The 25,899-nt window shown below is 38.0% G+C and overlaps 3 protein-coding genes across 3 annotated transcripts in view; all 3 read left to right on the top strand.

The window, feature by feature from the left end:
- LOC110106943 (vacuolar-sorting protein BRO1) overlaps window positions 1-13,800 on the top strand; it is a 21,049-nt gene extending 7,249 nt beyond the window's left edge. The window contains exons 3-7 of the mRNA XM_028692577.1: window positions 380-446; window positions 1,624-1,764; window positions 11,460-11,508; window positions 12,190-12,293; window positions 13,122-13,800. Coding sequence (XP_028548410.1) covers window positions 380-446; window positions 1,624-1,764; window positions 11,460-11,508; window positions 12,190-12,293; window positions 13,122-13,622 — 862 coding nt within the window. The 3' untranslated portion in view covers window positions 13,623-13,800. The remainder of the gene's footprint in view (window positions 1-379; window positions 447-1,623; window positions 1,765-11,459; window positions 11,509-12,189; window positions 12,294-13,121) is intronic.
- A 1,991-nt stretch (window positions 13,801-15,791) lies between these two features.
- On the top strand, window positions 15,792-17,900 carry LOC110106956 (uncharacterized protein At1g65710). Its single transcript, XM_020837059.2, has 2 exons — window positions 15,792-16,805; window positions 17,025-17,900. Exons 1-2 carry the CDS (start codon window positions 15,792-15,794, stop codon window positions 17,898-17,900), a joined length of 1,890 nt encoding a protein of 629 aa, XP_020692718.1.
- Window positions 17,901-22,061: 4,161 nt separating this feature from the next.
- LOC110106961 (AT-hook motif nuclear-localized protein 28-like) lies at window positions 22,062-22,883 on the top strand. Its single transcript, XM_020837067.2, has one exon. The coding sequence runs from the start codon at window positions 22,062-22,064 to the stop codon at window positions 22,881-22,883; it is 822 nt and encodes a 273-aa protein (XP_020692726.2).
- Window positions 22,884-25,899: the final 3,016 nt, after the last annotated feature.

Raw genomic sequence — 25,899 nt, 5'->3', positions numbered from 1 at the left:
CGGAAGAAGCTACCTAGGAACTTGAATTGAACATAATGAACTGGTGCCAGTATCATTAGACGACTGTTGGGTGTTTAATGCACTTTGTATATTTTTACCCTTATCACCTTCCTATTACTTTGTTCCATATTTCATAGAAAACGTTGATTGATTTTTAATTTTTTTAATCAATTTTCCAATGCATTGTTGCAAATGTTTTCTCATACATTCATTATTTGCTTCGGTAAGAATGACATCCCAAAGAGCAAAAAGCTCAGTTCTTATGGTCTCCTCATAAAGCCATTCTTCCAGAGATCAGAACTGCATCCAATTCCCAGCTTACTAACTGCTTTTGCAACTTTCCATGCTTAATTCTTTAAATGTTTTCATGTGTGAACAGAGAAGCTGGAGATCTTGGCGCGCAAAGGGCAGGCTTGGAAGATATGCTTAAAGAAATGAAAAGAAAGGTGTGTATCTTTCTTTAACAGCTTTCACCTATAAATCTGTTCAAATTGTTCCTTTCATTTATTGAGGAACCTGAAGCTTTTCCTGTCTTTATTAGAACTAGTATATTTGCATGTGCACAAAGTGCACGAGAATAAGGTTTAAAATTTCAAAATTATTATTATAAAATTTTAAGTAAAATATCAATTTATTTAAATTTCATTATTTATAAATAAACATTTGGAAAGAAACTAATTTTCTATTTTATAATGAAAATTAGCCATTTGCATAGATGAAATGCAAAATAAAACATACGAATATACTTAACTGAGAAAATTAAATTTAGGATAAAAATTTGAGCAGACTAAACTTCAAATAAAGATGCCTGGGATTATGAAGTAATGATGAATTTATTCTTTGATGAATTTCAACTACTATATGAAGTAATGGTTTTCTTGAAGTTCCTTGCAATAATCTTGCTAATTTTATAGGATTGGAATTTCTCTCCCTTTCTCTATTTCAGAAGCTAACTTTCATGATCAATTACCTCTATAAACTCTTGTCCCTTTGCTATTCTTTCTACTGGGTTAAGCCAAATGGGCTTGCGTTGAAGCGGGGTGTGTTTATGGATTTATTTACAGTCTGCAACATGTTAACGTAACACATTTGGTCAGATGTTTACTTTGTATTTTGAAAAAATAATTTGCATAACTAGGGTTATGTGATGCTGTTTTTTTTTTTTTTTTAAGTTCTACACTTTCTTACATATTGAGTATTTGTTGTTAATGTTTTTTGAATGTGTAGTTATAAAGTCATCTTGAGTTTCTCTGATTTCTTTAGTTAAGTTCCTAGTTAAAATGATAGAAAATAATTATAAAAAATGCCTGATTATAGTGCGCACATTCCTGTATATTTTTCATTTTCCAGTACTACAGTTCTATAATTGCCTAGCTGTGCGAGGGATCTTAACGACCATCCAGATGTTCTTGAGGAATGCAGTTCATATTAGTGCCTTTTTTATTGTTGTTTGTATATTATCCTGTTGAGCAAGCTGCAAAGATGTCCGTTTGTTCTGGGAATAGCAAAACGTTCAATTTAGTTATTATTATTATGTGGCTGAATTCACATTGAATGCTCAAAACCAACTTGAAATTTTTTACAAGCTTGGCCTGGTTCATGATTTCATTGTTGTATACTTAGGATGATATACTGCCAAAATTGTTGGCTACCAGTGGATCACATGAAGATCTCTTCAAGAAAGAAATAGCGAAGTATGATTCAATCCGTGAAGAAATTACCCACAATATTGAGGCACAAGAGCAGCTGTTGCTTCAAATTCAGGTAAAGTATAGCATCTTTCGGGTTCAGAGTCTGGTAAACTTTTTATTTTTGCTTACAAGCACAGCTTTAACTACTTGAAGAGCTAGGCATGTACAATGCCCATGTTGGCAATTGATCCTTAGAACAACCTTCTATAAGTTTTCTCTCATTGTATATAGATTTTCTTTGATTTCGCTATTTCTATCATCTATGTTTTCCATGAAACAACAAAGAACGACAGTTTTTTTTTTCTTCTCGGGGCATTGCAACAGCACTAGAGTTCGCAACAGCGAGGCAACAACAATGTTGCAAACAGCAAGGCAACTGATAAGTCAGCAAACACAATGGAAAAACAACAAGGCAAACATTGACAGCAAATAAAAAGTATATCATCCTAGCAGTCAGCCAGCAAACACAACGGCAAAACAATAAGGCAAACATTGATATCAAAAACCAAACATTTGGCAATTAGCTGCAAGAGTGGTAAATGGGAACCTAAGTCTAGTAGACGAGTAGGGATCAGAAGATATAGAATATGATGAAAAGAAGGATTCCTTGGGAGAAAATTCTGATTAATTATTTGTAGAATTTCAAGCCTTTGAATAGACAATTATAACATGGCTTGATCTAAATTATAACTAAACAAATTCCTCCCAAAAAATGAAGAAAAGAAAATTTATGTCTAATAACCTAGTAAGTGCAAGCTTAAAAGGTAACTGTTAGGGCTGGACCGGTCCAACCCAGACCGGTCCTCACCTATTCGAGGCGGAACCGCACGGGGCGGAACTGAGCGGCACAGGCGGAACCAGCGGGGGGGCAAGGAGGAGTTTTGGGAGGGAAATTTTGAATGAGAGGGATTGTTTAGATAATTTGTAAAACTCCTTTATGGTTAATTAGGAGGTTAGGAGGAAAAGGGGGGATTATCTTGAATTTAAATGTAATTTGGGATCTAGGGTTTGTGTTCTTAGGCTCTTGGTGTTACCGGAGATTTGGAGAGTTGTTCGTCCTCTCGAATTAACGAACATTGTATCGTTTGTTGTTTTCTTTCATCTCTTAGTGGAATACTAGTCTATTGCTTGTGTTCTCTTTCCGATTTCCTCTATTTTTCCTGTTGTTTTCCACTGTTTACTGTGCAAACAGCAGTATTTCTTGCTGTTTTCCTCTTCTGGTGCGATAGGATCACTTGAACTCAAGTGTTTCCTATCAAATTGGTATCAGAGCATCATCTTGGGACCATCGGCGGCTGAAATCCAGAAATTTCAGCAGGTTTTTTGGCATTCGGAGGAAGTTCTCTTGTGACTCATGGAAAGAAAGTTGGCCGGAAAGAAGGTCGAAGTCCTGGAAGGCGAATTTGACCAATTAAAATTAGATTTGAAGGGAAAATTCCTTGAAATCACCGCCAACAATGAAAGGTTGGAAGGGAAGTTCACGGCTATGGAAGAGATGATGAAGAAACTACTTGAAATGAAGACCAATCCGGCGACATAGGAAGTAAGAGAGACCACCGACGACCATGGCGTAGGAGGAAATCCGAACCCGTTCTGGGGGAGGACAATGCCGGAGGTGGAGATCCTTCATGGGGAGAACGACGTGCCTCCTCTAGAACTGCTTTCTAGAGAGAAGATGAGCCTGGGGTACGATAGAAGAGGTGCTGATTTTGTGGGAAGAAGGGAAGAGATGCACCGTAGGGGTGCTGCTTTTGAAGGGAGAAGAGGAGAATATGAGGGGTTAAGGTATAATCGCCGGAGGGACAATCGGGACGATCGGGACACTTGGGAAGCACCTCCTCATCGTGGAATGGGAGGTTATGGAGGATACCGAGGATATGGAGGAGATCCCAAGGTGAGAAAATTGAAGATGCCCATCTTTGAGGGGGAGGATGACCATGGATGTATATACAAGGTGGAACGGTACTTTGCCATCAACTGCTTGACGGAGGAGGAGAAGTTGATGGCGGTAGGTCTGTGTTTGGAAGGAAAAGCGCTGGCATGATATCAATGGCGGGATAGGAGGGAGCCCATCCGGAACTGGAGAGAGTTCAAAGAATGCTTACTAGAGCGTTTCCGAGCCGATGGGGGAGGAGACTTCTATAAGCAATTCTTTGCCCTGACTCAGGAGGGGACCGTGGCGGATTATCGCGACAGGTTCGAGTTTTTGGCCAGCAGGTTGGATCATATCTCGGAGTCAGCTTTTGAAGGGAATTTCATGAAAAGGCTGAAATCGGAGATACGATCAGCAGTTAGAGTATTGGAACCGAGGAATTTAGGGAAAGCTATGGAACTGGCACAACTGGTGGAAGATCAGAAGAAGTCAGAAAGGGGAGCTCGGGGAAATTACTCAGGGGGATCGTACAGAATGACGACTAGTTTCTTACCATCCAAGGGGCCAACCCCAGGGAGTTTGAAGGAAGTGTAGAAGGAGAAAACTGGAGGAGGAGAAAATGGAGGACAGTTCAAAAAGCTGACTGAAAAGGAGTTGCAGGAAAAGAGGGCAAAGGGGGTGTGCTTCCGATGTGATGAGAAGTACATGTTGGGTCATAGGTGCAAAGACCGGACTCTTCAGGTTCTCCTCGTTTGTGAAGACGAGGAAGACGAAGAGGGAGGTGGGAGCAGGTCAGAAGAGGAGGAGAAGTTGCACCTTGATGTGGCAGAATTCTCTCTAAACTCCGTGGTGAGATTCACTTCGAGTCACACTATGAAAGTGAAAGGGGTGATAGCTGGCCATGAAGTGGTGGTGTTGATAGTGGGGCAACCCACAACTTCATTTCCACCCAGATTGTTGAGCTACTGGGGATGGAGTTAGTGGATACAGGAGGCTATGGGGTGATGATGGGCACAGGAAAGGTGGAGATGGGGAGAGGAGTTTGTAGAGTAGTCCTGAAGATTCAGGAGATCCAGGTGAGGGAGGACTTCCTTCCCTTGTAATTGGGGAGTACTGACGTCATCCTAGGGATGAAGTGGTTGCAGACCCTGGGAGAGACCAAGATCAATTGGGGCACATTGAAGATGGAACTGGTGGTGGGGGGAAAGAAGAGGGTGATTCAGGGTGATGCTGGGCTGACCAAGGCGAGGGTGTCTCTCAAATCTCTAATCAGGACTATTCAGGCGGAGGGAGGAGGTTACTTAGTGGAGCTGAACCATCTGGAAGTGGTCAAACTAGCGGAAGAAGGCAATATTCCTTTTTCAGTGCAGCCGCTCATTCATCAGTTCAGCGAGGTTTTTCAACCTCCCCAGGGGTTACCACAATAGAGGGAGCTGGAGCACGCCATTACTTTGAAGGAAGGGGAGACACCGATCAGCGTCCGCCCTTATCATTTCCCTCAGATCCAAAAAGATGAGATAGAAAGACTGATTCGGGAGATGCTGGAGGCGGGGATCATAAGACCGAGTGTAAGCCCTTTTTCTAGTCCAGTCCTCCTGGTCAAGAAGAAGGACGGGAGTTGGAGATTCTGTGTGGATTACAGGTCTCTGTATAAGGGCACTGTACTAGACAAGTTCCCAATTCCGGTGATTGATGAGCTATTGGACGAGCTATTTGGGGCAGTGGTGTTTTCCAAGCTGGACTTAAAGTCAGGATACCACCAGATCAGAATGAAGGAGGCAGACGTTCCCAAGAGAGCATTCAGAACACATGAAGGGCATTATGAGTTTTTGGTAATGCCCTTTGGTTTGACTAATGCTGCTGCTACGTTTCAGTCTTTGATGAACAGGATCTTCAAGCAGTACCTCGGGAAGTTCGTACTGGTATTCTTTGATGATATTTTGGTGTACACCAAGACTGAGGGGGGAACACTTAGAACACTTGAAGGTGGTTTTGGGAGTATTACAAGAACATCAGTTACAAGCCAACCCAAAGAAGTGCAGCTTCGCCCAAGCCAGTGTAGAGTACTTGGGGACACGTGGTATCCTAAGGAGTGGCGGCAGATCAGAATAAAATAGAAGCAATGCAGAGGTGGTCAATACCTAAAAACCTAAAGGAGTTAAGGGGGTTCCTAGGATTGACAGGGTACTACAGGAGGTTTGTGAAGGGATATAGTGCTATCGGATGGCCTTTGACTGAGCAACTGAAGAAGGATGGGTTTTTATGGGGAGAGGCAGCAACTCGGGCCTTTGAAAAACTGAAGGAAGCCATGAATACAGTTCCAGTGTTAGCACTTCCTGATTTCAGCCAGGTCTTTGTAATGGAGACTGATTCGTCGAGATATGGGCTGGGGGCAGTGTTGATGCAGAATCACAGGCCAATAGTATACTTCAGTCAAGTGCTGTCAGCCAAGGCTAGATTGAAGTCAGTATATGAGAGGGTGCTAATGACCATTGTCTTGGCTATTCAGAAGTGGAGGTCTTATCTTTTGGGAAGGCATTTCATATTAAGGACTGACCAGAGAAGCTTGAAATATCTGCTAAAACAAAGGATGGTCACTAAGAAGCATTAGAGGTGGTTATCCAAATTATTAGGCTATGATTTTGAGATCCAATACAAGCCTGGGTTGGAAAACAAAGCAGCTGACGCCTTATCCAGATGTGTTGGAGAGCTTCAGGAATTAGCTGTGTCAGTTCCATTGATGGTAGATTGGGGGGCCCTCAAGGAAGAAAATATGCTGAACGAAGAGTTGAGGAAGATCAGGGAAGATCTGGGGAAGGACGAGGGTAGTCATCCTGGTTACTGCATTAAGGGGGAGAGACTATTGTATCAGGGGAGGTTTGTGATGCCACGAACTTCCATACATATTCCCCACTTGTTGTAGGAGTTTCATGGCAGCGCAGTTGGAGGTCATTCAGGAGTTCAGAAAACATACAGGAGGCAAGCATCCGAGCTCTACTGGAAAGGGATGCATAAAGATGTTGAGGAGATGGTGGCAAGGTGTGAAGTGTTAAGTACATGACCATGGCTCCGGGAGGACTACTACAACCATTGGCACTTCCAAACAAAGTTTGGGAGGAAGTGTCCATGGATTTCATTGATGGTTTACCAAGATCAGAGGGGTTCACAGTTATCATGGTGGTGGTGGACAGACTTGGCAAGTATGCACACTTCATTCTCTTAAGACATCCTTACACCGCAGTGTTAGTGGCGGCAGCGTTCATTAGGGAAGTGGTTAGATTACATGGGACCCCTGAGTCGATTGTGTCTGACAGGGATAAAGTGTTCCTCAGCCAGTTTTGAAGGGAGCTCTTCAGGATGTAGGGCACTTTTCTCAAGATAAGTACCACTTATCATCCACAGACTGACGGACAGAATGAGGTGATGAACCGAGGATTTGAGACATATTTGAGGTGTTTTGCTTCTGAAACACCACAGACGTGGGCGAAGTGGTTACCTTGGGCCGAGTACTGGTACAATACATCATACCATTCTGCCTCTCTGATGACTCCTTTCAAGGTGATGTATGCCCACTGCACCTAGTGCACTATGGGAAAGGAAGCACACCAGTTTCTTTAGTGGAGCAGTACTTGGAGGAAAGGAACAAGGTACTGGAAGAATTGAAGAGGCATATTCTGAGGGCACAACAAATCATGAAAAAGCAGGCAGATTCACATAGGAGGGATATACATTTTGAAGTGGGAGAGAATGTGTACCTAAAACTGTGCCCCTACAGGCAAAAGACAGTTGCTAGAAGGGGGAACGAGAAGCTGGCACCATACTTCGGTCCGTATGAGGTGTTGGACGGAATTGGGGCCGTGGCAAATCGACTGAAGTTACCAACAACAACCACCATACACCCAGTGTTCCATGTGTCCCAGTTGAGGAAAGCTTTGGGGGAGTATGCAACTAGTGAAGAATTACCAGCTACACTGACTGAGGATCTAGACAAAGAGGACAACAAAGAAGTGCTGATTAGATGGAAAGACCTCTCTGAATTTGAGGCTACGTAGGAGCCGTTTGAAAGAATGAAAGATCAATTCCCTTCCTTTTACCTTGAGGACAAGGTGAGTCTTTGGGAGGGGATTACTGTTAGGCCGGCCCAGGAGGGGCCGGCTGGACCGGTCCAACCCGGACCGGTCCTCACCTATTCAAGGCGGAACCGCACGGGGAAGAACCGAGCGGCACAGGCAGAACCAACGGGGGGCCAAGGAGGAGTTTTGGGAGGGAAATTTTGAATGAGAGGGGCTATTTAGACAATTTGTAAAACTTCTTTATGGTTAATTAGGAGATTAGGAGGAAAAGGGGGGATTATCTTGAATTTGAATGTAATTTGGGATCTAGGGTTTGTGTTCTTGGGCTCTTGGTGTTACCGGAGATTTGGAGAGTTGTTCGTCCTCTCGAATTGACGAACATTGTATCGTTTGTTGTTTTCTTTCATCTCTTAGTGGAATACTAGTCTATTGCTTGTGTTCTCTTTCCGATTTCCTCTATTTTTCCTGTTGTTTTCCACTGTTTATTGTGCAAACAGCAGTATTTCTTGCTGTTTTCCTCTTCCGGTGCGATAGGATCACTTGAACTCAAGTGTTTCCTATCAGTAACTCGAATAAGAATTATTCTAATCTTGGATTGTAAATTAAAAAAACAAGCTTATCTAAAAAGGTTTACAGATTCAAATTCAAATTCATCCTTAACTGTTATAATATGAATTTTCATCCAATTTTCACATTTTGTGTCCTCGATCTATCTAGTAGGGTGTCTAATTGATGATTTGATTGAGCCTACGGACTTTTGGCAATAGTGATTTTTAGAATCACCATTTTAGTCACAATTAGGAAATTGAACGCTTAAAACTTCAACAAACAATTCCTTCAATCTTTCCGTGATTTGATTCCCAAATTATGATCATAGGTGATCTGATTAATCACTTTCTAGATCTAATCCCCAGATCATCCCCCAATTAGTGAGATTTCACTCTTATGAAATTAAATCTCTAGATGACAAAAAATTGTCTACCCGACTTCATTGATGTGCCATATCAACTTTGCTTTGTCCTGCCAAAACAATGTCTCTTTTGGCTCATATTTGATAATGTTAGTATTGCAGGCTATCATTAATATTATTTTCTTAAAATTTCAACCCGTTCGTCCGCCTTTCTCAATTGCCCAGTCTGAATACTCTGCTTTATGTTATATCCCAACTAGTGCAAGTGTCTTGCCGGTCTATAGGGTGTTTGTATTAAAGAAAAAAGAGAGGTAAAAGGGGTTTTTAATAGAGAAAAAAGGTTTTAAATAGGTGCGCACCAATTTCAAGACCTACGCCATTGTATCTTTGATTTAGGTAGGATTTTTAATTCGAAGTCCCTGCGTGGTTGTATCTTTGATCCTAGCGGGATAATTTTTAATTTGAATACTTAGCGCCGTTGTATCTTTTGATCCAGGCGAGAAGAACCAACAAGTGCAGTCCTAACCTCCACTCGCGGGGAGGGAATACTAGGAGGATTCCGAATTTTTGAAAAAAATGAAGAGGAGCATTTTCATTAATTAAAAAAAGAGCGATTTCTATTTAAATTCCCCCGCCAAATAATTTAAAAGTCATTTAAAAAAAAATAATAATGATAATAAAACAATTTGAAGAGTTATTTAAAAAATAATAATTTGAGAGTTATTTTAAATAATAATTTAAGAACATTTAAATCTGTTTCTTTTTAATTAAAACTTTCAATTAAGTGATGATAATTAATTTTATTGAATAACCATGAAAAATATTTTAATTAATTAATTAATTGCTTTGAAATAAAGCACAATTTTGAATTTAATTTTTTTGTCAATTAATTGATTTTTTAATTAGCCGACCCCACGTAGTGGGATAAAGGCTTGATGTTGTTGTAATTGATTTTTTAATTAATAATTAACTCTAAAAAAATGCAATCAACTAAAAAAAGAAAGGGAAAGAAAATATAAAATCAATGTTTAAATTAAAATCATCTCAAGTACAATAGCTCTCAATCACAAAACTCTAGTCTCAAACTAACACACCCAACAAAACTCTTAAGTACTAAACTTAATCAACCTCCAATTTCAAACACGCTACCAAGCAAAAACTCCTGTATGTGCTGAGTCTAACACCTGCAAGCAAATAAAAACATAGGTTTAGATGTTGCATAAAATGCGAATGAGAAGGCAAAAAGAAAGTGTTGTAAGTTGTAACAAAACCTACAGGTGCTGAAGCAAGAAAAGGCAAGTGCTGTAACAATAAACTACATTACTGAAGCGAAAAGAAAGTGCTGAAGCAAGAACAAAAGTGTCGGGCAGAAGAAAAGTACAAAAACCATGTAACTGCTTTCAAATCCACTCTAAATCAGACCTAAGAGAGAACTTCTAAATGAGTAGTAAATTCTAATCTAACTCATTCGCTAAGGGATCTTCTAAAGGAAGTAAAAGAATCCAAAATCTAAATGTGACAACTTTCAAAGGAAGCAGTAAGACCTATCACAGACGTAAATCACAAGTCACTTCCAATGGAAATAGTAAGACCCATTGTTTGGAAAACTTCTAAGTAATAATTCCCAAAATTAAATCTACGGGCAACTCCTAAGCTGAGCCATAAGCCCCTAAAGTAAATTAAATTACGGAGCAAATTTCTAATCGGAGTCGTAAGCCTCATCCTAAATCAAAATCTACGAACAACTCCTAAGCAAAGCTGTAAGCCCCAAACTAAAATAAATTACCGGGCAACTCCAACTGGAGCCGTAAGCTACATCCTAAATCAAAATCTACAGGCAAACTCCTAAGTGGAGCCGTAAGTCCCAAACTAAAATAAACCCTTGGGCAACTCTTGAAAGGAGTCATAAGCCCCAAACTTAAATCATATCGAAATCAAAACCAACATTTAATCACCCCAGTCTACTTGGGAACTCTGAGAGGAGGTAACCTATGGTTGCTAATTAAATTCCATGGATGATGCAACCAATGGTCTGTTAGCGTTGGTAGATTAAAATTTATAGTATTCCTGGGATGAGGGAACCATAGGATGTTGATCGGATCTACCTCTATCCACCACAAACGAGACTAAAATTTAAGCGTCTTAAGCTACACTAAAGTGATTCATCGTTACGAAATAGGAGAGAGAATTAACTATGAGGGCTTAAGTTATAGGAAATAAGGACCCATATCTAAATAAACTCTGATACAATTATCAGGAGAAATCTGGTTAATAAAATAATCAATCTACCTTAAGGAGAATGGAACCCTAAGCCTAAAAAGCGGGGTTCATGCTTAAGCTTCATTTTTCTTGAGCAAACAAATATCATAATGTACCTGAGACAAAAAACTAGAACCTATTATAGACTATACGGGCTCACAAATTATTGAATCATAAAATAAATGTTATACGTGACATAAACACATGGTATAACACCTGATGTGGTGATCCTGCATGGATGTTGATAATCATATTATGCATCACCTAAATCTGCTGCTTTCCAAATATAACTGACCTTTCTTCATTTGAATCTTGGCGCGGAGTTGTGGTCTTGAAAATAACGATGATTCAGAGTTAGAAAATATGAATCGGATGAAGAAACAACACATCATTTTATTGATTGTATGTATGAAAATGTTGATTCTTTTCTATAACATCTGCTGAGGTTAAATTTTTTTTTTTTCTTGTTCTTTTTCATGCTTCATTACATAATTTATCATGTAGTAATTTCAGCACTGTTGAGGTGAAACAAGAATTGTTAGGAGCGATGAGAAATAACAAGTCTAGTCAAGTCTAGTTCTTGGTCTATCTTTTTTTCTGGCTAGAAAACTGTATGCTTCATTACTGATGTTTTAGTTTCTTTTGTTTTTCAGGCACAAAATGAAGAGTTCGCTGCTATTTTTAATCTAGAAGACTATAAAGGTTCTCATCCTTTACCCCCTTTCATTTTGTTTAGATTTTCATGGTATCATGGCAACAAATTTGAAATTAAGGTGATTCTTGCTTGATCCGTTAACCCTGATAAATATGTTGCATTTTTCAATTCAGTGAGACGCTAGATCTCATATCTCAATAACTAATGATGACATAATAATAAATGGATTGCACAGAACAGTAAACTTTTTTAATTAAATGGTGGAGGCCATGTTAGTCTCAGTTCATCGGTTTTTAATTAGGAGAGTAAATGCATCAGAGGACAAATAATATATTCCTTGCGTACAATGTGCTAAAGCAGCAGCATAAGCTTCTGTTGCTGTGCGCAAGCAGAAATTAAATCATGGTTAAGTTTCGTCTTTCTTAAATCAGGTTTTAACTGTAGATTTCTGCCTGGTTTATTATAGAATTTGTTATTCATCTATATGATATGATATTTATTTTTGTGATTAATCACAGTGCAAAATGCAAATGTAATCATTCTTAATCACTATCAGACATTGCTTTTTTACTAGTTAGTTAAATGATGAAGCCAATGAAAACATTGGTTGTTTGAGCATGCGAAATTGTATTTGTTCGAACTGGGACTACCATTCTGCACATTTTAATTAGCCCATGATTGAGGAAGTCTGAACTGTCATGACCTAAAACCAACTGCTTATTCCCCAGTTGCTCGGGACAAATGTTACAAACAAATTGCTGCTGCAATAGCAAAATATCGAGAAATCAAAGACAACATCAACGAGGGAATGAAGTTTTATGTTACTCTTCAGGTATGCTTCTTTTTTCTAATTTGACCCATCTCTAATGAAAGCTACCATATCTGAACCCTTGTTAACAATCATAACTTGGCCCACCTCTCCATTCTGTTTCTGACCAATAGCCGCAAATGATGCAAGACCTAAATTTCTTGTTGTCAGGGCGGAACCCCTTTGAGGCTAGGGGGGGCAATTTCCCCTCATGAAAAGATTTTTTTTTTCTTCATTATACTATTATTTAGATAATTTGTCTCCCTTCAATTTATTTTTTAGTCTATATTACAAGTGTTTTTAATCAATTGCCCCTCTAAAAATGTTAAAATACTATGATCTTTAGGCAATTGCCCCAATATAATTAAATACATTATGTAAATGTGTTATTGTTATCAAAATTTGTTCCGAACCCTGCCAGGGGGCGCTGCCCCCTTGGACCCCCGACGTATATGCCAACAATTACTAAGTCCCAATTCCCCCTAAAATTATTATTTAGATAATTTGTCTCCCTTCAATTTATTTTTTAGTCTATATTACAAGTGTTTTTAATCAATTGCCCCTCTAAAAATGTTAAAATACTATGATCTTTAGGCAATTGCCCCAATATAATTAAATACATTATGTAAATGTGTTATTGTTATCAAAATTTGTTCCGAACCCTGCCAGGGGGCCTGCCCCCTTGGACTCCCGACATATATGCCAACAGTTACTTATAAGTAACCCCCTCCTCCCCCAAAATTATGGATGGTTCCACCCCTGCTTGAGCCTTTATTAATGAATGGAAAACATCTTACCGTCATGTAGAAAATATTCAAATCTGAAACCTTTTCCATCTTCCTCTACAAACAGGATGCAATAAACAATGTAAAGCAGCAGTGCAGCGACTTTGTGATGACCAGAAACATACAGTGCCGTGAAATGCTCGAGGATGTGCAGAGACAAATGGCTGGGCTAAACTTTGCTTCAGGTCAGTCGAATCTTCCCAGAACCACCTCCCATCCATCATCGGATCCACAACCGGCGCCACGGCCCTCCTCCTTCACTCTACCATTTTTCCACCGGCCCAGCGAGCACGCAAGGCCTGGATTCTCTCAGCCATATACAAATTACTCGCAGCAGCCACCGCCACCGCCACCGCCATCGCCTTACCAAGCTCCAGGTCAATACCAGCAGTACACCAATCAACCCCCTCCCCCTAGCCATGACTACAGCCAGCCAGCTTACCCAGGTTGGCGCGGTCCATATTATAACACGCAAATGCAGCAGCCGGCGACCGGACATCCGCCACCGTCGCCGTACAATATACCCCCACAAAATTATCCTCAGGGTGGTTATTACCGCCCCCAGTAGAGCATCACTCTCAAGGCTTGCATGATCAACTGTGGCTGGTATTTGTTGCATATATTTAAACATCATTTACTTTGGTTCTGTGTGATTTATCTTTTGTTGCCTAAATAATGTAAGAGATCTGTAAATAAATTTGCTATAGCATGTTTCTCTTATTATAAAGATTGATATATTACTTAAAGAATTTTCTTCATAAGTGTTTTTTTTTTTAATTGTTTATTAATGTTATTATGGATATTTGAACTCTTATATTTTGATATATTGGTGTGATGTTTGTTTAAGCATATAGATGGCTTTCATTGTAGGTAAACAAAATAATCAAAACTTTTGCCCTCAAGAAGATGAAAATGGTATTATGCATGCTATTATGGATAATAAAAATAATAAAATTGATACTAATTGATCATTTTTCTCTTGCTTTGATTCCTAAAGTAAAACAAGAGCAAAATGATCATAAGTATCTCAACCATTTGTATTTCACAAATTAGTGTTATCCTCTTTTAAAAGGTGGAGTTTTTCATTTTAAATGTTTCGAAAATATTCAAATAAAAAATATAAAATTAATATGATTTCTGTCGATAAAAGATGTCACACTCTTTCAAAATTGGTTACTTTTATTACGTCCTCTGACCGGACGTAGCTCTACGTTCGGTCAGAGGATTGTTACTCGGTTTTTGCTCGGTATTTGGTCGGTATTGCTAGGTATTGTTTCTAGAAAAACTTGGTATTTTTTGGGATTACTCGGTATTGTTCGGTATTACTCGATATTTTATCTTCACATAATAGTATTTCTCGTTATTGTTGGTATTGCTCGGTATTTCTCGTTTTGTGCTTGCGATCTTAGTGCCGGCCGAACGTAGCTCTATGTACGTTCACCGGACCAAATAAAAGTTTCAAAATTGGAGTGGATGTTATCAATTTAAATTTTTTTATTAATATATATTTTGTATTTTAGTACTAAAAATTATAAGAAAAAAATACCTTTTTAAACTGTTGATGCAGATGAAACACGTATTGAAAGTTTCAGAAAGTAAAATTAATTAAGGCTTCGTTTGTTATTTAAAGTAAATTTTTAGTTAAAAAGTTTTATGAATTAAAAATTTTTTTATTAGGAAGCTACAAAAGCAGCAGAAAAGTTGTTCAAACAAAGCCTAAAATTTTATTAATTAATATCTTAACACTAATTGCATTAGTAATAGTAAAACATATATCCAAGAAATAATAGTCCCAGTAAATGCTGTGAGTGCAAGCGCAGTAATTCTATTCCCCTTCTTCACCTTAGAAATAAGAAGAGAATGCAAAAAACAGTTTTTCTCTTCAGAGCTCAGATATGTCCCCCAAGTCCCAACGGTCGATTCCACCTGTACCATTTATTCTAATACTGTATATAGCCTTTAAGAGGATTCAAAATTTTGAAAAATGGAAAGTACTTTTCTTTGGTAAGGGATTTTTGAGCTAAATAAATATAAATTTATATGCATAAACTTCTAATTCAAAATATTTTAATTGATAGTCTAAATTTTAAACCAACAGATCAATAGATTAATAAGAGCTGCATGGAATATACTCAATATTGAGAAAGGAAATAAGATTTATTTAGAGTGAAAAAATTAGCTCTTAAAAGAAAATTATTATAAAATAAATGTTTAAAATTAGAAGAATTTTTAAGAAAAAATAAATAAATATTTTAACTTTCATAAAAAAATTAAAAATCCTCAAATTTTAAAATTGCCTCTATATTTTATTTTTTTCTTTTCATTTTGAAATAAATATTATACATTATTAAAAGGAAAAAATAGAACAAAATATACATTTTATGGTCAATAATTTATTTTAAGATAAGCATAATATATAAATTAAATAATTTATATTATTTAAAATTTAAAGTGAATTTAATAACTAAAAAATAATAATTGTAAAATTTTGATGCCTGACTAAATATTTTACTTTTAAAAGAAGTAAGCTCAACGGCTACCTTCAGAGTTCAGATCCAGCCCAACCCCACTGTACCTCCCGCCCGTTGACACAAAATTTGAAATCCTATCACTAAACCTCTTCGATTCCCGTGCCATCAACGCCTAATGCTCTTATAAGTCTCAAATCCCCTTTTTGTTGTCTCGCAGATCTTCTTCCTCTCTTGTTTTGTTCCAATCAGATCCCGGAAAGAAATCAATGGGCGTTTGCTTCAGCAAGAAGGGGGATGCTACCTCGCCTACTAAAGTTCCGTCCAACGATTTACCCAAAGAGAACAGTTCGGAGAAGGAAGAGAAGGAGCCGAGGGTAACTGAGAAGAAACCGGTTGTCTCAGTGACCGCTCCTGCCTTGAGTGCAAAGCAGGCTTCATTTGTTGCTGAAGATAAAGAGAAGAAGAAATGCGAGATCCCTGTGAAGAAAAGCTCCCAGCTTGAGGAGGAACCTGCTTGTAAATCTGCAGCTACCGCTGATGAGAAGCCGTCGGCGCCATTGAGCACTTCGAGCTGCACCAAAGAGGAGCTCGATGCCATCCTCATTCAATGCGGCCGTCTTAGCCGCAGCTCCTCTGGTAAGATTTCCAAAGAGACGGACGGTGCTGGGCAGAGGAGGTACTCCGGCTCAAAGAGAAGCTATGACTTCGATGAAGAGAGGAGGAAGGAGGTAGAAGATGAGCGAGATAATCATGTGTCAAGGCCTTCCCCTCGCAGGCGAGCTCCAAACCGAGAGAGGTCAGGGAGTAGAGAGAGGGGCAATAGCAGAGAAAGAAGAGTGAGCAGATCTCCTGGAAAGAGATCCGACGGCCCGGTTTCTGCCACCGCGATTTCTGATAAGCAGAAGCAGCAACCTGCCAAGATGGTTTCGGTTCCTGCAAGGGAAAAGGGAACTCCGGCGAATGCCGAGTCAGGGGGTGGGAATTCGGGTGTTAAAAGAGCATCCATCGCCACAGCAGCTGGAGGATTGAGGAGCTCATCTCCAAGATCCCGGTCACCGGCCAACACCACCAGGACATCGAATGAGAATCCTCAACTTCAATCCCTTAGTAGGAATTCCTCAAGGAAGGCAGATCAGTCTCCTTATAGAAGAAATCCTCTGGCTGAGATCGAAGATAACTCGTATAGAAACCAGAATGGAGGCTCCACCAGCGTGTTTCAGAAGAGCAGAGAAGTAGATGAGGGGGTGAGAAAGCCAGTGAGCACAATTTACTCTTGTCAGGTATCTCCGATCCCACTTATTCTTTCTGTTCGCACTAAATTTTGTTGAAAAAAAAATTCTCTTTTTCATTCCACTCAATTCAATAAATCTTCAACATTTCTCTAGTTGAATGTTATATTCTATTATCAGTCAAATCTCTCAGCAGAATTCGCATTCCTTAAGAGAAAAAAAATGTATAATTTGTCATTGCTCATCTGAGTTGAACTATTTTGATTTCAGAAAGCCGGTGAAGGCATTAGCACGATCGCTGGTTCAGATCAGAGAAATAGCAGCCATATGAGTGTCGCCACCAAGCAGCAGCAGCAGCAGCTAAAGAAGCAGGAAATAGCAGAGGAAGGCAAAGATCCAAAGACAGCTGGAAACGAAATAGAAAGCCACAATCCAAGAACACTAACAAGAACCAGATCATCAAGAAGATCATCGCGTGATCTTGACAACAACCCAGGATTCAATCAAACATCTTATGCTTCCTTGTTGCTTGAAGACATCCAGCACCAACAGCAGCAGCATCACACAGCCTTCTCCCTCCCAGCCTGCATCTCCAAGGCCTGCTCCATCCTCGATGCCGTCGCAGATCTCAATTCCTCTTGCTCCGATCGTAGGAGCTATGAAGCAGACCAGTCTGGCAACAATGGCGGGTTTGCAAGACGTGGATTACTGGCTCGAAGGGAGCCATTTGTGGAGTCAGAGCTGGTGGTGAAAGATGATCTACTGGAGCCAAGCCTGCACAAGTATGTTACAGTGAGGGACAATAGGTGGGATTTGGAGCCCCAGGAGTCCGCTGGGAGCAATAGCTTCGAAGGGAAACCATGTTCATCCATGTGGGAGATGAATTCAATTGATTCAACCGGAGGAACGTCGATGACTGGTAACATAAAAGACGTGGAGGATGAAGTTGGGCAACCAGAAAATCAGCAGCAGCAAAAGTCATGGCAGAGATCAGGAGCTCCTTCCAGCAGAAAAAGTTTGACTGCGGCAACGCCGTTGAAAAAGAAGAGGGAGTTGGAGAACCGATCATTACAGCAAGGTGGCCATGGATATGGAAAGAACGGTGGAAGGCCTTTCTCTCTTCCAGTTTCTGCTGCATCCACTTGACCTGGTAGAGAAGCTCCTTGTTTTGCAGTTTTAGGAAAAATGTACCAGCTCCTTGTGGTGGTGGCCATACTGAGTAGCATTATCAGTTGTTGAAGAAAACTCGAGGGGATATAATATTTATTTTTCTGCATTGAGATTGCTATTCAATCCAATTTGATCCATTTTTAATTAATTTAGTAATAGCTTAATAGATTATTATGAAATAAATAAATACAATTTCCAAAAAATAATAAATCATATTAACTAAATTGAATTAATCTTCATTTATTTTAAATTGATTGAAGTAAATATTATCTTAATTTTAGTAAAACATACCCGTAGTGGGTCGGGTTCAGATCGGAAAAATCGACTCGTTTGCAACAACTAGTTCGGTTCAGGTCGGGTCGAATAGTGTTGTGCCAGTTCTAGATTGAACTCAAACCCGATTCGTGACATAATTTTGACAGCTCTAATAAGAAGGATTCAATTATAGGTTATTAGTAGTAACTTTCTCATAGTCTATCTCATGAAAAAATTATTTTCTAATACATTAGTTAATTTAATATGGTTATCAATTACTAATCTTAGAATTAAAGTGAATCAAGTAATTTTTGCTATTTGATCAAGACTTTTAAGGACTCGCTTCACTCAATTAGATCAAATCTCGCTAAAATTTAGATTCATTTTATGGCTATTACAGTGTTCACTCTTATGACAAAAAAGTGATTGAATTTAACTATCAAAAGCGTGTCGAATCATATGTGGCATACTATTTTATCTTAGCAATTCAATAATTTGTACACTCGCACTTAGCCCAATGTGATTAAGGATTTTCTTGAGACAGTTTTCTTGTTGCTTTTTAAAGCATTTTTTTAGAAATAAAATAAAATTTTTGTATTTGAAAGCTGTGAAGAATTTTAATTTTTGTACTAAAAAGTTGCTTTCAGAAGCAGTAAGAAATATATTACAAACTAATTCTAAATTGTATCAAATTTTTTTTTTTAAATCCCATGTCGTGCGCATTTTTTCAATTAATTCAACCTAAAATGCTTTATAAATCAATTTTCTAGTAAAAAAAATTTTAGTAGGCCCAATACATGGAACCTTTATGTTAAAAAACTAATACTTCTACAAAAACCCAGCCCAACGTCAAGGGCCACGTTTGTCCTAATATTAAGTAATCGCAGATGCTACATAGAAATGGGCCTCTGTACACAAATTTGTTGATTTTGGCCCAACTACTCTAGTTAAGGCTCACAAAATAAAATTTTTTGAAATTTAACTAATTTAATAGAAATTATAAGGACCTATGATTAAGAAAAAATATATCAAACTAATAAACAAAAATCCATCAATTATATTTAGAAAATTATTCTTGATATTTTTAAATCAACATAATTTTATGTTATCATCACTATTATCAATCATTGTTGCTATCATTGCCTTATTGTCATCAATGTTATGCTAGTAAGGGTGTTTGAGCCAGCTCGAGTCACCTCTAGCTTGAGCTTGAACTTTATTAATTAATTGTGTTCGAGCTCAAGTTTGAGCTTTATTAAAAGAGTTTGAGCCGGCTCACGAGCCTACTCATTTATTAAGAAAGAGAGAAAATATTTATGATTTAAATAATTATTATAAAAAATAATAATAAAAAGTCAGCCCCAAAAAAAGCCTAAGTCACAAGAAAACTTTTTGTATAATTAACGCTCAAAATCAATTTTAAACCGGCCTTACATTGGTGAATGATGTTATGATGATCTCCGCTAGCTAAACCTATATCTCTTATCTCTCTTTGAGCATAAATAAATAAGACAGAAGAGAACATCAATTATAAACTCATAAATTTTACATAAGTATGTGTAATGTTTACTTATGAATTAAATTTAGATATAATTCATGAACTAAATTGAAATAAAATTATTTCATAACATCTTAATTAACCACTTTAATTACCAAAAATTGGAAATTTCTATCGATTTACGTTATCAAATATTATTAAAATTCCTTTCCAACGAGGAAAATAATGTCTTATATGGCAATAAATTCTCTTCAACATTCCAAAGTGCAGCAGCCATTTACGAGCTCTGGTCAATGACGGCCTCATTCGAACGCTGCCATTGAATTATTGCAAGTAAAGCACAATTGTGCAGAATCAAGAAATTGGACTTTCAAAATGGGCATTTTGTCAAACCCTACCATTTGGTTTAGATAATTTTTTGTCACTACCTTTTTTTTTTAATGTTTTCAAAAAATTTTTGTGCTAACAAGCTGTTGTATAAAGTAATAAGAAAATTATCTCAAATGAAATCTATGATTTCTTTTGGGATGACTTTCTTATTGCTGCTTAAAGCAGCTTTTTAGTATAATTTTTTTAATTTTTGTAGTAAAAAGATGCTTTAAGAAGCAATAAGGAAGTCATCCCAAATGAAGCCTAAGTCATCCATCCTAGCTGCATAATTTAGAGCGCTAAATTGCAACTCGCACAAGTAAATTGATGCCCACAGACGTCTACTTCAAGGAGGTTTACGCGCCCATCAACAGATGATTACCGATAGATAAATCTGTCGATAATTGTGGTAGAATTTATGTTAGTAATTATTAATGAAAAATCTAGGGGTGTAAATGAATCTACCCAAGCTTTGTTTATTAGCTCATCAAGTTCTGCACGCAAGATGCTTGTCTAATCGAACCAGAATAGGCTTATGAGTCAGCTTGACTCACTTGCACCTCTGAATAAGTCTTTAAAGAAGAGAAAAAATTCATTGTAAATATTGATGGATCTATCAATAGCTACGATATTAAGGTTATCATTAAATATGGGAAAGGTGACAAGAAGTTCTTCTAGCGTAGTGCAACCTATCTTTGTGGTCGCTCTCCATAATTAAGGCTACGTTCATATGTAATTAAAATTATGTATTGTGAATTGGTGTATGCCGCCAATTAGTATAGTAAGAAGGCTTGAGATTTGAGGGTTTCTAATGCTAGGTCTAATAGGACTTAACTACTTAAGATTATTTAATTGTTGATTATAATTTTTGTCCCATGAAAAAATATTTTATGATTCTCAATTTATTATTCATTGTATGATCATTGTGATGGTTGGAAGAGGGACGGGAGCTCCCCTCCTAAAGGTTCGAGCAGGGGTTCGAACCAGCTTTAATTTTTGAAGTAATTGTCGGGGGTCAAAGGAAGCAGCACCCCCTATCAGGGTTCGTAGATCATAGGGTCAAGGAGCAACACCCCTGTGGGGGTTTTCAAGAACAAAATTTGGTTGTAAGGATATTTTTATAGTTCAAATTAAAAAATAAAGTGATGAATTCTCTTTACTATTTGCTAGGGGAAATTGCGTAAGGATCATAGTATTTTAAAACTTTTAGGGGAGCAATTGCTTAAAAATCATTGTTATGAAGACTAAAAAATTGATGGAGGAAGAAAATTATCTAAAGAATCATATAATATTTTTTTTTTTAAGGGGGGTGAGGGGCTGATCAGCTCAAAGGGGGATCCACCCCTGGGTTCGAGGGTGAAGGCATGAAAGGTACCCAATATTTATAGCTATTTCTTTAAAGCAATTCAATTTTTTTTATTATATTTTGAATATTATAAATTATTTAGATCTTTAAAAATAAAATTTTTAATGGATCATTTGATTAATAATCAATCTTCATTTTAAATTCATTAGTAAAAATTTGAGAACAAATAATTTTCTTCTAAAACCTTACCAATCCTTTCACCAAATACTTGCTATTTTTATTTATTTATTTTGGATTTGGATACACAGAAAATCTAAAAATTGGCGGTTAATTTCAGCTCTGCGCTAACAAATCTCAATTATATATTTAAATTCTTATTTATTTCAAAAAAAAAAAGAAATATATTTAATTTCTCCGAAGAAAACTATAAGATTGTAACAGATCCAACCCCTTCATATTACCTAATTCAAATCTCCCCAAGAAAAGGCAGTAAAACTCTCCCCTTCCTCTCTTCTCTACGTACGTATCCTTCAAAACCCTAACCCTAACCCTAACCCTAACCTTTCCGAATCTTCTTCCATCTTCTGACCTCGGCCCACGCCATTTTCTTCGCCTCTTTCTCTTCTCCAAACCCTATATTGCACTCGAAGCTCAACCACGAGCTAATAGTACTAACATAAAATATCTTTATAATCCATATAGCCTGTTCATGATCTTCAACGGCTTCGAGATTATGAAGCCCGATGCACCATTATCTGATGAAGTGAGCAGCGAGGAAGCCGTGGAGAAAAGAAACAAGAAGCCCTGTAGGCTCCGCTCGCCGCCGATGGCAGCTGGCGACGGTTCGAGCATCGAGCTGGCGAAACGGCCGCGCGGCCGCCCGCCTGGTTCAAAGAATAAGCCGAAACAGCCGGTGTCTATAACTGCTTCGGCGGAGCCTTCGCTGGCGATGCATCCGCACCTGCTCGAAATTCCCGGCGGCGTTGACATCGTCGACTGCCTCGAGCGATTCTCAAAGCAGAGAAAACTAGGGATCTGCGTTCTTTCGGCGACCGGAGTCGTGACTAACGTCATGCTCCGGCAGCCCACGCCTACTACGCCGGCGGAGGCTGCGGTAATCGTGTTTCACGGGCGATTTGAGATCTTATCCATGTCGGCGACTTTCTTGCCGCCGGCGATGGCCGCTGCTGGCTTCGGAATATCGATTTCGCTTGCGGGGTTACAGGGGCAGATTGTTGGGGGGATGGTGGCGGGGCCGCTTGTTACGGCAGGGGTCGTGGTGGTGATGGCGGCGGCGTTCATGAATCCGATTTTTCATAGGCCGCCTGTCGAGAACGAGGTTTCGGATTCTGGCGGCGACGTAAATGGAGAGGAGCAGCAGCAGCATTACTATCATCTCTTGCATCAACGTCAACCCCATTCCACGGCGCCGGCGGCGGAGTTTTGTGGACTGACTTTCTATGGCTCTCATTTCTCGCCTCATATCACAATGCCCGGCGACGCGCGTGCTCCGCCTCCTCCGCCGTATTGAATGGAACCATTACATCGAGGCAAAGAGTAGGCTCCTAACGTCTTTTGCTCCATTTTTGGCAGAGTAGGCTCCTAACGCTGATACTGCATAATTATACTATGAAAATATTGTTCGAAATTTTCTTCCTTTTTTTATTTTCTTCCTTTTTTATGATTTACCTGAATTTCTTCGAAGTGGAGATTTTGCATTGTGCTGGACATTCTTCTTCGTTGACTGCACATATGTTTATGCACTAGAGCTCTAGAAATGGAGAAATTATTTTGTGCGGAGACTAGATGCATTCGGAGACCATCTAGAATGTGGCACATCAGCGATACCGAGCCGCGGTACCGAGCACAAGGGTGACGTGGCATATTCTGGTTGATCTCCGGACGGCGTTCGGCATCCGCACAGAGTAATTAATCCTAGAAATGATACATTTGTAGGGTTAAGTTCATAAATTTTAATCATCATTTAGCTTTACATTGTTTTTTTCCTTTGAAAGTGCATAGCAATATTCATTTATATGTTAAATTCATGTGAGGATATTGAAATTGTGATTTTGTTGGTTTTGAAGTCATTATTTTAGAAGGCTATTTGGCCACAAGAGGTCGAGCAAAGAGCGTGATGGGCAAGATGTGATCGGCAACGGACCTAGGGTGGGCATGATGGGTCAAATAGGTTACTTTTGGATCTTTGGGTTGACTCGAATCCGACTCATTTGAAAAATGGGCTGATCTGGGTCTGAAATTAAATTTTTAAGTAGAGTTTTCGAGTCATGTCAGATATTGACACCTCTAAAACAAATGTAAGAGATTTTTTTTTATATTTTGTTTTGGCTAAAAATGAACTTAACGAAAAGCCTTGAAAAAGTGACAATCATCGATGGCAATGGTGATAAACTACAAGTAGTATTCGATAGTTGTAGTAGTAGAGGCAACATACGGCCAATTTGAATTTTTGCTAAATTAGCATATTTTGTAATACATAAAATATGATTTAAAGGGTTAATTTTAAATTTATCACAATTATACTTTAAATTTAATTTTTATTCAATAAAATACTTACATTTTTTAAATTTTCGTATTTGAAATACTTCACAATCAAAATCTTGGGGATTTTTTAAAAATGTAAGTTAACAATAAATTAGGAAAAGGAGCATGATTAAAAGGAAATTTAGAAGGGAGCTTATTCGCTAAAGGTTTTTGTTGGAATCATGTTTTTTGAAGACGACAGCAAAACATTTGGCAATTTCTTCACAAATATGAAGAAATTACCAAATTAAATTTTTGGCGATTTCATGTGAGGATGTCAAAACTTTTGGCGTCTTCCTCTTTGATCAGATCTCGACTCTCATTTTTAAGATCGTTGATGAGGGAATTGTGAAAATAATTAATTTGTAAATTAATCAATAATTAATTAATAATCAATTTGTAAATTATTACCTAAATTAATTAATATATGTAAATTAATAAATTTTCAATTTACATACTAAATTTTTTTAATTATCACAATCAAAATAATTAATTTATAAATTATTTATTAATAAATATTGTAAATTAATCAAACAAGCTATTGAACTAATTAATATTTAAATTAATTAATATTTCAATAGTTAATCAAATAATAAGTTAGAATTATATAATACTAATAATTAAACTAATTATTATATAATAATAATTTACTTCTTATATAATTATATAATACTATTAATTAAATTTATTGTCTTCCTATCTATCTCTTATGTTCTCTTTCTAAAATGAATTTCAGCACATGTAATACATCAATAATAATCTCAACACTTTGCAACTCGATAAGATTATTCTCTGCGGACACCCGACATAGCTTATCTTCCACAGACGAATCAGATGCAGTCACGTCATCCAGTACCGAACAATATCAAGCTCGGAACCGTGCAGTACCGAGCTGCGGTACCGAGTAGAGGGTGATGTGGCGCATTTTCATGGGCACCTAATAACTTCTCGTGGTGGCTGTTCTTGATGTTCTTGCAGGCGTAGAATCTGGAAAAGTGCAGAAATTCTGGGTGCCATGGTTAATGCTTTCTTACCTTGCCATTAGGACTGCAAATGAGTCTATCACTCGATCATAAGAAACTCAAGTGTTGATTCGAATTCAATGAGCTGAGTTGCAAATTTATTGTCAAAATCTTAGAGAACTTATCTTGTTATAGGATCAGATAAACACTTGAGATGGACAAATAAACAAAAACTTTGAATCAATACAAAATTGCCTTAACTTTGTTGTTACATTAAAGAGAGAGATCCCATATCTGTTTACATTAGGAGTGTTAATATTTGACACAACCCGAAAATCAGACTCGAATTCAACCCAAAAATTTCGGGTTAGGATCAAGTAGAACCCGAAATGGGTCGGGTTCGAGTTCAACGATTCTACCTATTTAAAAAATCGGGTCGGTTTGGGTTGACCTTTGATTCGAACTTGACCCGAAAACCTGTTTTGACCTGGAAACCCGAGATTGACCTGTTTTCGACCCGAAAAGCTAAGATTAAACCTTTTTTTGAACCGAAAACTAGTAATTTTTTGTTGGCCTCAGGTCATTCGGGTCGTGTCGAGTTGACTCAGACCCGAAGTGGTCGGATTCGGGTCCGAAAAACAAACCCGTTAGTAAAAATGGGTCGCGTTCGGATTAACCCGAATAGTGCCGGGTCAGTTTCAGGTTCGACCCGAACCCGACCCATACCCAAAATTGACACCCCTAGTTTACATACAAATATTATACTTCAAAATCATATATAAAGTGCATAACATAGCATGATTATGCATTTGCATTTAAATAAAATGAGTTCAGCATTATTGCCTCTCAGTTTATGATTGAATGAATCAAGGACTTTTATTGACTTAATTCTGTTAACTTACTAGAATTGAAATCTTAGACAAAACGAACATAGAAAATTTCAAATACTTATGATATATAGTGCTTCATTGATAGGCGAAGATGTAGTATTGTGAAAAATGAACAACGATAATGCTCTGCCATAGAGAACATACATAATAT

This window comes from Dendrobium catenatum, unplaced genomic scaffold (genome assembly GCF_001605985.2).
Source record: "Dendrobium catenatum unplaced genomic scaffold, ASM160598v2 original_scaffold_234600, whole genome shotgun sequence".
Classification (NCBI taxonomy): Eukaryota; Viridiplantae; Streptophyta; class Magnoliopsida; order Asparagales; family Orchidaceae; genus Dendrobium; species Dendrobium catenatum.
Note: the sequence above shows the minus strand (reverse complement) of the source record. Positions and strands in the feature narration are given on the sequence as shown.

Excerpts from the sequence above, each read along its gene's own strand:
- LOC110106956 (XM_020837059.2), top strand. The coding sequence starts at position 15,792 with ATGGGCGTTTGCTTCAGCAAGAAGGGGGATGCTACCTCGCCTACTAAA. Across the intron at positions 16,806-17,024 it reads GCACAATTTACTCTTGTCAG|AAAGCCGGTGAAGGCATTAG; the intron begins GTATCTCCGATC and ends TTTTGATTTCAG.
- LOC110106961 (XM_020837067.2), top strand. The coding sequence starts at position 22,062 with ATGATCTTCAACGGCTTCGAGATTATGAAGCCCGATGCACCATTATCT.